The 13,164-nt window shown below is 42.4% G+C and overlaps 1 protein-coding gene across 1 annotated transcript in view; it reads right to left on the bottom strand.

Moving 5' to 3' along the window:
• LOC136881009 (phospholipase A1 VesT1.02) overlaps positions 1-13,164 on the bottom strand; it is a 42,731-nt gene that overhangs the window by 1,919 nt on the left and 27,648 nt on the right. The window contains exons 5-6 of the mRNA XM_067153589.2: positions 8,533-8,709; positions 1,039-1,210 (exon numbers count right to left, since the gene is read on the bottom strand). Of these exons, the coding sequence (XP_067009690.2) occupies positions 1,039-1,210; positions 8,533-8,709 (349 nt within the window). The remainder of the gene's footprint in view (positions 1-1,038; positions 1,211-8,532; positions 8,710-13,164) is intronic.

Below are 13,164 nucleotides of genomic sequence, written 5' to 3'. Positions count from 1 at the left end.
CTAGGAAAACAACAGATAGGAAATCAGCCACCTGGGCAACTGCCCTAAATGCAGATCAGTGGGGAGTGATTGATTGATTGATTGATTGATTGATTGATTGATTGATTGATTGATTGATTGATTGATTGATTGATTGATTGATTGATTGATTGATTGATTGATTGATTGATTGATTGATTGATTGATTGATTGATTGATTGATTGATTGATTGATTGATTGATTGGTGAAACTTGCTGCTGAAGGCATCACAGTGGTATATACCACGTCGCATTAAAGCCCTTTACCAAATCCAGAGTGGTGGTGGAGGTGATTATTGTTTTAAGAGGAAGTACAACTAGGCAACCATTCTCTATATAACACTAATCAAAGAGAAAATATGGAAGGGATCCGACGCTTCAAAGAATGAAGGCATCGGCCAAAGGAAGACAAGGGCCACGAAGGGCGTGAAAATTAAAGACTCCCGAGCCCTCGGAAACCTAACATCGTCGGGGTCGGAAAAAAACGATAGTTGACCAAGGGAGGTCGGATAGATAGATAGATAGATAGATAGATAGATAGATAGATAGATAGATAGATATATAGATAGATAGATAGATAGATAGATAGATAGATAGATAGATAGATAAAAGTGAGGATCCGGGCACAAGTAAGTGGAAGCAATGCCAGGACTCAGCTAAGAACCCCCGTGGTCGCCAACCCACGCTCCAAAGTCCAGAACCCCTGGAGCCCCTTTTAGTCGCTTCGTACGACCGGCAGTGGATACTGTGGGTGTTATTCTACCGCCCCCAACCACAGGGGGAACCTAATCCAGAGTTGGTAAGGCAAAGTTCTAAATACTCTATTTGATGACAAAATGTATTACAGGTATCATAAAACTACTTTCTAAATGACAGTGAAATCTTGTAGAAAGTCAATCAAGTTTTATTAAAGCAAGAACCAGACGAAAATTTCTCATTTTGTGGTATTGTGGCACACATCAGATGTCAAGAAGGATGGTGCCCTGAAAGACCAGACTATATTCTCAGTGCACTGCTTACCTAGTTGGAGTGTGCTCTCCCATGAGTATTGGGTCTCCATGGCGTGCTCCTTCTCTTCGGGAGAAGCCGGTGGGACACCGTCTACTACAGGGGGTGGCCAAGCGCGATGTAGCAGTGTTGATGCTCTCCGCCAGATAACACACACTCCGAGCATGGCTGCACAGCTCGGGATCTGCAACAAATGGCATCTTATAAAAACCAGTGTCGGTAGTTTAGCGGTTTGCAAAGCTGGTTTCTTGTACTCAATATTTTGAATTTAGCGCGCTCTATGCCCTTCAAATTAGCAGGTAAGGACACTTATATACAATCAATACTGATCTGCATTTAGGGCAGTCGCCCAGGTGGCAGATTCCCTATCTGTTGCTTTCCTAGCCTTTTCCGAAATGATTTCAAAGAAAGTGGAAATTTATTGAACATCTCCCTTGGTAAGTTATTCCAATCCCTAACTCCCCTTCCTATAAATGAATATTTGCCTCAGTTTGTCCTCTTGAATTCTAACTTTATCTTCATATTGTGATCTTTCCTACTTTTATAAACGCCATTCAAACTTATTCGTCTACTAATATCATTCCACGCCATCTCTCCGCTGACAGCTCGGAACATACTACTTAGTCGAGCAGCTCTTCTTCTTTCTCTCAATTCTTCCCAACCCAAACATTGCAACATTTTTGTAACGCTACTCTTTTGTCGGAAATCACTCAGAACAAATCGAGCTGTTTTTCTTTGGATTTTTTCCAGTTCCCTGAACAAATAAAATATCCATTAGATTCGTTTTTCTCGGCAATTAAATTCTTCTTTGTAGAGTTTCGATTTCTCTAATAATAGTGGTGCGATCGTTTAGCGAGAACGAAACGTTGAAAAACTTGTAGTAGTTGACGATATTTGATATTAACATTAATTAGGCCTAATTAAACTTCAAAATAGTCTGGGAAAATTAGATGTGAGGTCGACTCCAGTCAACCAGCAGTGGTAGATGCGGAGAAGCGACCCATCTAAAACCAACCATCAGCTACTTCAGAGAATCATACAACATCCCCTGTATAAGGGCTGTAGGACTTTTCATCGGGGCAAGAGGAACCATATCAAAATTCTTAGTTGAGTTTTTCAAAAGTGTGGGCATTTCCAAGTACCTGTACTGTGATTTAGCCGTCTTGTCCATTAAAGGCTCCGTCCAAATTGTTAGAAATCGCCTCTATAGTACTGCATACGAAAAGAAATAACTCCAGAAAACACTTCATGGTTGAACAAACATACAATATTTTAGTGACACTTCGTCAGATTTAGGCAGCCTGTCGTTGTAGGAAGCACAAATAAATAATTATCAGATATATTACAACGATTGAACTCCTTTCCCTCGTCGATTTTTCGTGTCTCCAATACGTACATACATTTACTGCCTTCTGCCACGTGTCGTTTACGTTTTATTTTGATCGAGAAAGAAAAGAAGAAAGCCTCCGTGGCTCAGGCGGCAGCGCACCGGCCGCTCACCGCTGGATACCGTGGTTCAAATCCCGGTTGCAGTATTTTATGATCTACTAGGGGTGCTGTATAATTAGCTTGGGCTACCCCCTGACAGAGTATGGAACGTGGATGAGACTGGGTGCAGAATAAATTTCTCCAAGTTGTTGGGTTGAAGGGGAAACGTCAAATATGCGCTCTTACTGCTGCTGAGCGGGGCTCTTTGGTCACAGGTGGTGGTGGTGGTGATTATTGTTTTTAGAGGAAGTACAACTAGGCAACCATCCTCTATATAACACTAATCAGAGTGAAAGTATGGAAGGGGTCCGACACTTCGAAAAATGAAGATATCGGCCAAAGGAAGACAAGGGCCACGAAGGGCATGAAAATGAAAGACTCCCTAGCCCTCGCAAACCTAATAGCATCGGGGTCTGAAAAGAACAAGAGTTGACCAAGAGAGGTCGGATAGGATAGATGAAAGTGAGGAGCCTGGCACAAGTAAGTGGAAGCAATGCCAGGACTCAGCTAAGGGCCCCGTGGTCGCCAACCCACGCTCCAAAGTTCAGAGCCCTTGGGGCCCCTTTCAGTCGCCTCTTACGACAGGCAGGGGATACCGTGGGTGTTATTCTACCGCCCCCACCCACAGGGGGGTCTTTGGTCACAGTGATATGTTCGATGAGTGCGGGGGGCTCATATATTCCACCAATGATTATCTTTCCCAGAAAGAACATGACAGACACTCTGATGAGAGGGGCTCCCCCTGGATCAATCGGGAGGGCTCATCCCTCAGGGTGGGTACAGAACCAGCTGTTCACAGTTTGGTTTGAACACTTTATTGAGAAGACTGTGCCAACAGAGACGTCTCTGATTTTGCTTATCTTCGATAGACATTATTCTCATACGAGAAACATTGACATAATCGACTTACCTAGAAGACATCACGTCCATCTACTTTCCCTGCCGTCTATACGACCCATAAACTCCAACCTTTGGACCGTACATTCATGGGTCCCCTTAAAACTCACTACAGTGAACACATTCGGCAGTGGATGGTACACCATGAAAAACTTCTTGGACCCTATGATATTGCAGAACTTTTTGGGAAAGCCTACCTGCAGTGTACAACTGGTGCCATCGCAGTAAATGGCTTTAAGGTAACAGGAATCTGGCCCTTCAATCGAACGCTCTTCACTGACGCTGACTTTCTCGCCGCCGAGCAAGAAGCCGAAAGACAAGAACCTCCTCCACCAGACCAAGAACCCACCACAGCTGCTCCATCTATGAAACTCGTGCATTCGGATCCTGCTATTCCTGGATGTTCACACCACTCCTTACCCAACGGAACACCAGTATCCTTTCTTGCTACAAAATAGCGATCCCAGTTTCTCACAGTTTCACCTAGAGATATCCGCCCTGTGCCCATTTCAAGAAAGAAGAAATCGACAAGGGGTAGAAAAGCATGCCCCGCAACCCTTGTAACTGGATCACCGTACAAAGCTCATTTAGAGGCCTCAATTAAGAAAATAAGTGAAAAAGAAAATCCAGTTACAACCCGAGGACGTGGACGTCGAGGTAAAGGACAGAGACCTGGAGGTAAAGGATCTGGACGAGGAGGAAGAGCAGAACAGACTCGACAGGATAAATCCGCAATTGAGGATTCAAGCGATGAATCTGTAAACTTTCCTTCAGATCACTCTGATTGTTCTTTGGAACTGCCCATCGGCAAGCCTCAACCTAATAAAGAAGATGCATCTTGTTTGTTTTTCGATGGTAGATTTTCTGATGACATAAAAGGGGAATTGTGGGTCCAATGTATGATTTGTGAGATATGGGCTTACAATAATTGTGCTGGAGCTGAAAGAAGTACGTATGTGTGTGACTATCGCCGTTAAAAGGACAACGGTCTTGAACTTACTGTAAATCATTTTTGGCAGTCATCAATTTATAATTTCTACTGTACTTGTCATCAAAACTCACAATATTTATGTGTGTTTAATTTGAAGTTTTCTAGATGACACCTTTGGGGTCCATATTACCTACACCTTAAGTCTGAAGACGAGTTTGCTGTGTGTTCACAAAAACTTAAATATAAAATTTCTTGTTTGGTATACCGAAGAATTAATTAAGGGATTGGACGTCAATAGATTATGGAAACAAAATTCCATACATTTGCATGAATCGAGTTTATCTTCTAATATATATGGCTTAAAAACAAAGTGCGGTTCCATATTCCCACCTCTTCCTCTACCGTTTCGTTTGTTACTCGCAAATTACAAGCCATAGTACTGTCGGATCAACAAATAGTCATATTTAAATCCTTTAACATAACGTAATAATAATAATGTGTATGTTGTTGTATATTGGGTATTCAGCCCGAAGGCTGGTTTGATCCTCTGCAGCTCCGCCAACAGCTGTCATAAATAGCCTAGGCGTCACTGAAGAGGCGTACTAGGGAAATGAGGAGTGAGGTAGTTTCCCGTAGCTTTCCTCACCGAGCCAGACGTTGCTATTACATATCAGTCTGCCAAGCCCACTGAAATGCATGAACCAACCGACCCTATGAGCGATATTCTCACACCATTCATAACAGGGACTGGCTGCATAAGGAATGGTATTACTAGCATCACTCATACCTCAGTCACTTTCATATTGTCAAAGCCAAGGATGAGACTGAGACAGGTCAATGAAAGAAACAAATTTGATATAGCCCATACCAGAAGACATAGTGCACTGTAAACACTACATCTCGCCAGCAAAGGCATAATAATAATAATAATAATAATAATAATAATAATAATAATAATAATAATAATAATAATAATAATAATAATAATAATAATAATAATAATAATGTATTTCTTTAAAGATCCTTATTCAGAATTCGCGTAATTTAGGCAAAACATCAACTCTCTGCAAATTATGCTGGACATCCTACGAGATACATTTCTAAATACATGCTGTCAAACACATATTTGAAATGTCCAAGAAGTAACCAAACTTAGGAATTATTTTTCGTCGGCTTTAGCGGAGAACTGAAACTAAAACCTGACAAAACTGCTGACATCAAGGAATATCTGGAACGCATACCTCTAAACCATCCGTTCAGATCTCTCTACGGGGTCGGGTATGAATTGAGATGAATCTCCGTGGCAAGTTTTTACGACCGGATGTCCTTCCTGACGTCAACTTCATCAGAGGAGTTCTTCTTTTCCTACCGCTTATCTCACACTTGTGGGGTCACACATATGTGGATTTGGCCCTGTTTTACGGCCTGGTGCCCTTCCTGACGGCAATCTTATATGGAGGGATGAAATCACTAATGCGTGTTTCTGTGGTGGTTGGTAGTGCGGTATGTTGTCTTACAGTAGTATGAAGAGGAAAATGTTGGGACGGACACAAGCACCCAGTCCACAAGCCAGAAGAATTAATCAGAAACGATTAAAATCTCCGACCCGACCGGGAATCGAACGCAGGACCCTCTGAACCGAAGAGCAGTACGCTTACCATTCAGTCAATGAGACGGAACTTCATCAGAGCAGTTAATGAGATGAAATGAATGACGTTATGTGTGTTAGAAAAAAAAAAAAGGAAAGAGTGAAACCAGGAGCGGACACATAGCCTACTCCAGTCGAATAACACCATGGGTTCTGCTCAAGGCTTAACACATCCATCCGACAGACAAATCACCATCAACAGCGTCATATGTCCTCATTCCATATGAGCACTGCGGAAAAGTTTGGAATTAAATACAGGCTTCTGGTCCACAGTGTAGTGATTAGAAATTGTATACCGAGCAAGTGACTGTGCGGTTTGGGTCACGTAGCTATCAGCTTGCATTCGGGAGATAGTGGGTTCGAACTCCACTGTCGGCAGCCCTGAAGATAGCTTTCCGTGGTTTCCCATTTTCACATCATGCAAATGAAGATCACGGTCGCTTCCTTCCCACTCCTAGCCATAAGATCTGTGTCGTAGCGACGTAAAAGCAGATTGTATAATAATAATAATAATAATAATAATAATAATAATAATAATAATAATAATAATAATAATAATAATAATAATAATAATAATAATGTCATTGGCTTTAAGCCCCACTAACTACTTTTACGATTTTTGGAAACGCCGAAGTGCCGGAATTTAGTCCCGCAAAGGTTATTTTACGTGTCATTAGAAAACCACCACCTCTCCTACCCTGACGGCTAACATTCTGATGGTGAAAATGTTTACCACCAGGTGGGGTCTATTATTATTATTATTATTATTATTATTATTATTATTATTATTATTATTATTATTATTATTATTATTATTATTATTATTATTATTGCTGGATACCGTGGTTCAAATCCCGGTCACTCCATGTGAGATTTGTGCTGGACAAGACGGAGGCGGGACAGGTTTTTCTCCGGGTACTCCGGTTTTCCCTGTCATCTTTCATTCCAGCAACACTCTCCATTCTCATTTCATAGCATATATCAGTCATTAATATATCACTTTGGGAGTGGCGACCCCATCGTACTAATAGCCTATATCCGTTTCATTCATTCCATCCCTGACCCGGTCATGACTGGAGAACTGGTTGTAGGTTTTCATTTTCATTTATTATTATTATTATTATTATTATTATCATTATTACTGAGAATTGAGGATGGCCAATTCAATTCTTTTTCTTTCTTTCTTTCTTTCTTTCTTTCTTTCTTTCTTTCTTTCTTTCTGTCTTTCTTTCTTTCTTTCTTAATCCATTTACCCTCCAGGGTTGGTTTTCTCCTCGGACTCAGTGACGGATCCCATCTCTACCACCTCGAGGGCAGTGTCTTGGAGCGTGAGACTTTGGGTCGGGGAATAAAACTGGGGAGGAGGATCAGTACCTCGCCCAGGCGGCCACACAGGGTCCTTGTGCGGGATGGGAAGATTGGAAAGGATAGACAAGGAAGAGGGAAGGAAGCGACCATGGCCTTAAGTTAGGTACCATTCCGGCATTTGCCTGGAGGAAAAGTGGATGGTGGTGGTGATTATTGTTTTAAGAGGAAGTACAACTAGGCAACCATCCTCTATATAACACTAATCAGAGGAAAAAATGGAAGGGATCCGACACTTCGAAAAATGAAGATATCGACCAAAGTAAGACAAGGGCCACGAAGGGCGTGAAAATAAAAGACTCCCTAGCCCTCGCAAACCTAATAGCGTCGGGGTCGGAAAAGATCAAAAGTTGACCAAGAGAGGTCGGATAGGATAGATGAAAGTGAGGAGCCTGGCACAAGTAAGTGGAAGCAATGCCAGGACTCAGCTAGGGGCCCCGTGGTCGCCAACCCACGCTCCAAAGTTCAGAGCCCCTGGGGACGGAAAAGTGGAATACCACGGAAAACCACTTCGAGGATAGCTGAGGTGGGTATCGAACCCACCTCTATTCAGTTGACCTCCCGAGGCTGAGTGGATCCCGTTACAGCCTTCGTACCACTTTTCAAATTTTGTGGCTCAGCCGGGAATCGAACCCGAGCCTCCGGAGGTGGCAGCTAATCATGCTAACCACTACACCACACAGGCGGACATTATTATTATTATTATTATTATTATTATTATTATTATTATTATTAGCCTACTTCGAATCGAGGATGATCAATTCAATTCCCCCCCCCCCCCTCATTCTATTGGACCATAGTTATGGTATCGACCATCACTCCTGGCACCGGCAGCCTTTTTCGGCTTGCTGTTATGAACTCTACACTCAGTTGAGCCTTACGCACAAGAGTCGTTCAACACTTAATGGTAATAGTGGCTGACGTGCGGTAAGCACTTCATTTGTATGGCGTACAGTAATCAGCTGTACGACATGCGGGGAACGTACTGAAAATATGACAGCTGTGACAAATTCCTCGTCACTCTCAAGCTGTTGACATTATCATGTCAAGTCTCGGAAGAGAACACGCAAAGACGGCACAGACTATAGAGTGAAGGATGCCGCTGGAGAAATACAGTGAGGCCATTGTTTTGCCGCATAAGGTATTACGCTTTAAAGAATCATGTAATAACACTCACGAGTCTTGTTTTCACAGAAGGGCTGCATGCGGCCGCCATTCACACAGAAGTCCACGTGTCCCAACCTTCCAGGCTCGCCGTATCGTCCAGCGTTCGTGTGGATGACATGGACGACACCAGCGTCTCCTCCGTTCAGCTTGTTTTGGTTCCGTACGAGTGGTCGGGCGGGGTCCAAACCTGAAAAAGTGTAGAGCAAGACACTAGTCGGTACTCTGTTAAAAATGCTTGATAGTAAAACGTTCATTCAGTAAAGGCAAATAGCACGAAATTGTACAATGTATCATTCTTAGATCTAAATAATTCGAGATGTAATTATAATTATACATTTATTATAAGGCTGTTATAATTAGGGCTCGGAAGTTGAGAAAAAATCCTTTATTTCACGAGTGTCCAAAGACGAGACCGAACATACTGTATGTTCATTCTGGGCCATTGTTGGCCGGAAAAGGGTGAGTTTTATTTGTCCCATTTTGCCTTTCTCCATTTCGAATCATCTTTAGTTCATCCATCACGTCTTAAAGATCTTTTCTCTAGTACATACATATATTTGAACCATATCTGAAAAGAGATGAAATGAAACGAAAATGAAATTTAAAAAATAGAACTAGAGCTTGAAAAAAACAGGGGTATCAAACTATGTGCAAGATAAATATTGAAAGAACATTTTGATGTGAGTGTTTATGAAGAGGAAGACCTCACTTGCTTCAAGTATGAACCCTTAACATCCGTTGATGAGAGACAATTCTCTATGTTTTGCCACGTTCTGTCTGAAAATCGACGATCCTTTACACCTGGTGGTGGTGATTACCGTTTTAAGAGGAAGTACAACTAGGCAACCATCATCTATATAACACTAATCACAGAGAAAAATGGAAGAGATCCGACTCTTTTAAAAATGAAGGTATCGGCCACAGAAAGGCAAGGGGCACAAAGGGCGTGGAAATGAAAAACTCCCTGGCCCTCGCAAACCTAATAGCGTCGGGGTCGGAAAAGAACAAGAATTGACCAAGGAAGGTCGGATAGGATAAATGAAAGTGAGGAGCCTGGCACAAGTAAGTGGAAGGAATGCCACGACTCAGCTAAGGGCCCTGTGGCTGCCAAACCACGCTCCATAGTTCAGAGCCCTGGCGCCCCGTTTAGTCACCTCTTACGACAGGAAGAGGATACCGTGGGTGTTATTCTACCGCCCCCACCCACAGGGGGACTTTACACCTAAGAACGTGGTGATGACTACTGTGATATACGGTAGTGTAAAGCCAACTGAGGTAAAGTTTCCGAATTTCAATTTCTGTAACCCTCGAGTGGTTAAGCCAAATATTTCTAGTTTTACCAATATCATTTTCTTTCTCCAGGATGCCTATTGCGGGCTCATTGAATTCTTTCTAGGTGAAAAAATATGTCATTATAAATTCTGCAATATTTTGTAACAAACACTAAGTTCCTTTAACTTAATTATATTAATCTAAAATTATGCGCTGTCTGAAAGAAGTATTTCGCTCATATATCTTTGTACTGTATGTTTCTTACCCGCAGAATTTTGCATTTTTAAACGTTATATTCATTCGTCAAATATATAATCTAAACTAAAATTACGAATGAATTTGGATCGCATTTATACGACCTTTTTGCCACATTTCAGGTATTTTTTGGATATTTTAGGCAATTTATAAGTCTTCAACTTCCGAGTCCAAGTGATGATGTTCGGCGTTCAATCTACAAAAAAGCTGCTCAGCTGGGCTCCTGTTGAGACTAGCCCAGAGTGGCTGGGCAGGCTTAACATAAATGCTGGCAGCTTACCTGGAAGAGTGCCGTTCGATTGTGACTACAGAGCTTCTCTCGACCATTTTCAACGAAATGTTGATTACAGTACAGTATAAAGGAATACACTATAATAGCAAGAAGAAGATATATTTTTCAAATATTCGTGTGTGATTTATACTGCGCTCAATACTAACAGACACTGTTTTATTTTCCTGTATTACACACTCAAAGAAAACGGACACGTTACAATTTTTGTTACAACGTACAGTCACTGAAAAAAGCGAATGCGCACATGGTATTGTATGCTTTTCACACGTAATATTTTATCAAACTTAATTATTACCAAAATATAACTCACCTCCTATGTAGATACAAACCCTGTGGAAAACCACTACAAAGATGATATCTGTAGATTCAATTGTTTCTGAAGATGGGAATGACAAAATTTCCACTAAGAAAAGTAAAATTCCTATTACCCATTGAGCAAAATGCAATACATAATTTAAAAAGTTGTATGCTTGGTTTTGCGCAGTGTTCTAGTGTTTTGTGACTTTCGCTTTCGTTGAGTTTCTAAAAATAATATTTAAAGTCTATCTTCAACCATTTTTATTCTAACATCCCCTAGAATGAGCATGCTCTACTTTCCAAATCCAAACTCGTTTGCGACCCCTTTGGGTGCCACGGCACCAAGTGGTGTTGAAACTTGGGACTGCCGACCTCAAAGAAAGGCCCTTTGTCTCAGGACGACGGGTTGGAAGATTGCTTATTTCATTGGTTAAAGATTCTAGCGAATTTACCATCTTGATGGTGTCGAAGTTTTGTCCTCACCTTCCGGTGATTAGGAAGAGTAGGAGGTGCGATGTGTGAGGAGTAGTTGAAATATGGTGTCGGAAGCGAATTTCTACCAATGATCATGACGAGGTTTTGGGGAGAAAGGGGCTTTCGGGACTTTAAAGCATAGCTCCCGAAGAAATGTTCCATCTGTAGTAGCCCGTTTAAAAGGGCTATGAGAGACTTGTGGGATGCCAGGCATTGCTTATGTATGCAATGTTTAAAGGGAAAGGGTCTTGAATTACCATTAAACAATCAGGAGAGAAAGTAATGACTTTAAAAGTTCTATGGTAAGGTGAGGTTGTGTGACTTGGTTTGTTGCTATTGAGGGATTGGGGAGCGGTGGGGTGGGGGGCGAGTTTGAGGCTTTGTAGGGACGGAGGTTGTTGAGAGACTGGCTGAAGTCTTGAATTTAGTTGACAGCGGACATAATGTGCCTTAATAGCTTTTTTGAAGAAGGGGCAGCCAGGGTACGAAGCCGCATGATTGCTGAGATTATTCGCACATTTCGCCTGGTCGCTGGGTACCTTGGAGACGGAGTGGTGATGATCACCACAACGGTTGCAGCGGGTGGGGTTCTGACACTCAGCAGCTGAGTGGTTAAGCTGGAGGTAGTTGTAGCACATTATTAGCAGAGACTGTTGGATATTAGGCTTTCTGGGAGTGGTTCTAGTTCAAACCCTGACGGAGGTATTGGTTTGAGTTGTGTTATGGACCAGTGAGGTGCTGATTGGACAGGTGGTGATGCGGCTTGTTGTACATTGGTATGAGTAGCCGTGGTGGTGGTATATAATAATATATAATAGACTGCCCTCACGGAAGGGATTATACACGGTCCACTGCTAGCACACACACAAAAAAATACTGCTCTTCCCACTGGCTCTCTGCAGTGAGATTCGGCAAGGTCCTTTCTTTTTCATTAGTTTCTGTCAACATTTCGAACTCGGGTATCGCCGCAATGATCGAGTCTGACTAGCAAGCCTTCGCCTGGAAATGACAGCCATGGTCTATGACGCAACCAAAACGTCACTGTGGCTGCATAACATACATTCATCTCCTCCCCGTCCGCTTACCACGTTGTGTGCCCGCGGAACGAAATGCCCAGCGTGAACACATCTGGTCTACAAGTTGGACTAACCGCCTCCACAATCCTCTACTTGCAACTAGCACTGCACACGACACAAATCGCACGGTCACCATCAAGTTAACTGATAATCTTATATAGCCTAAAGTTGAAGTACCTAACAAGCCACACAGTCAACTCACCGATAATCCCACGTAGCCTAATGTTGAGGTTCCCAACAAACGACACAGTTAACTCACCAATAATACAATATATCCTTACGTTGAGGTACTCAAAAACACAGTTAACTCACCGAAAATCCTATGTAGCCTAATGTTAAGGTACCTAACAAACCACACAGTTAACTCACCAAAAATACATTGTAGCCTAATGTTAAGGTACCCAACAAACCGCAAGTTAACCCACCAATAATACAATGTAGCCTAATGTTGAGGCACCCAACAAACCACACAGTTAACTCACCAATAATACAATGTAGCCTAATGTTAAGGTGGTGGTGGTGGTGGTGGTGATTATTGTTTTAAGAGGAAGTACATCTGGGCAACCATCCTCTGTGAAACACTAATCAGAGGGAAAAAATGGAAGGGGCACGACACTTCAAAAAATGAAGGTATCGGCCAAAGAAGGACAAGGGCCACGAAGGGCATGAAAATGAAAGACTGCCTAGGCCTCCACACGTAATACCGTCGGGGTCGGAAAAAAACAAGAGTTGACCAAGGGAGGTCGGATAGGATAGATGAAAGTGAGGAGCCTGGCACAAGTAAGTGGAAGCAATGCCAGGACTCAGCTAAGGGCCCCGTGGTCGCTATCGCACGCTCCAACGTTCAGAGCCCCTAGGGCCCCTTTTAGTCGCCTCTTACGACAGGCAGGGGATATCGTGGGTGTTATTCTACCACCACAACCCACAGGGGGATAATGTTAAGGTACCCAACAAAACACACAGTTAACTCACCAAT

The sequence above is a fragment of the Anabrus simplex genome, chromosome 9 (genome assembly GCF_040414725.1).
Source record: "Anabrus simplex isolate iqAnaSimp1 chromosome 9, ASM4041472v1, whole genome shotgun sequence".
NCBI classification, from domain to species: domain Eukaryota; kingdom Metazoa; phylum Arthropoda; class Insecta; order Orthoptera; family Tettigoniidae; genus Anabrus; species Anabrus simplex.
Note: the sequence above shows the minus strand (reverse complement) of the source record. Positions and strands in the feature narration are given on the sequence as shown.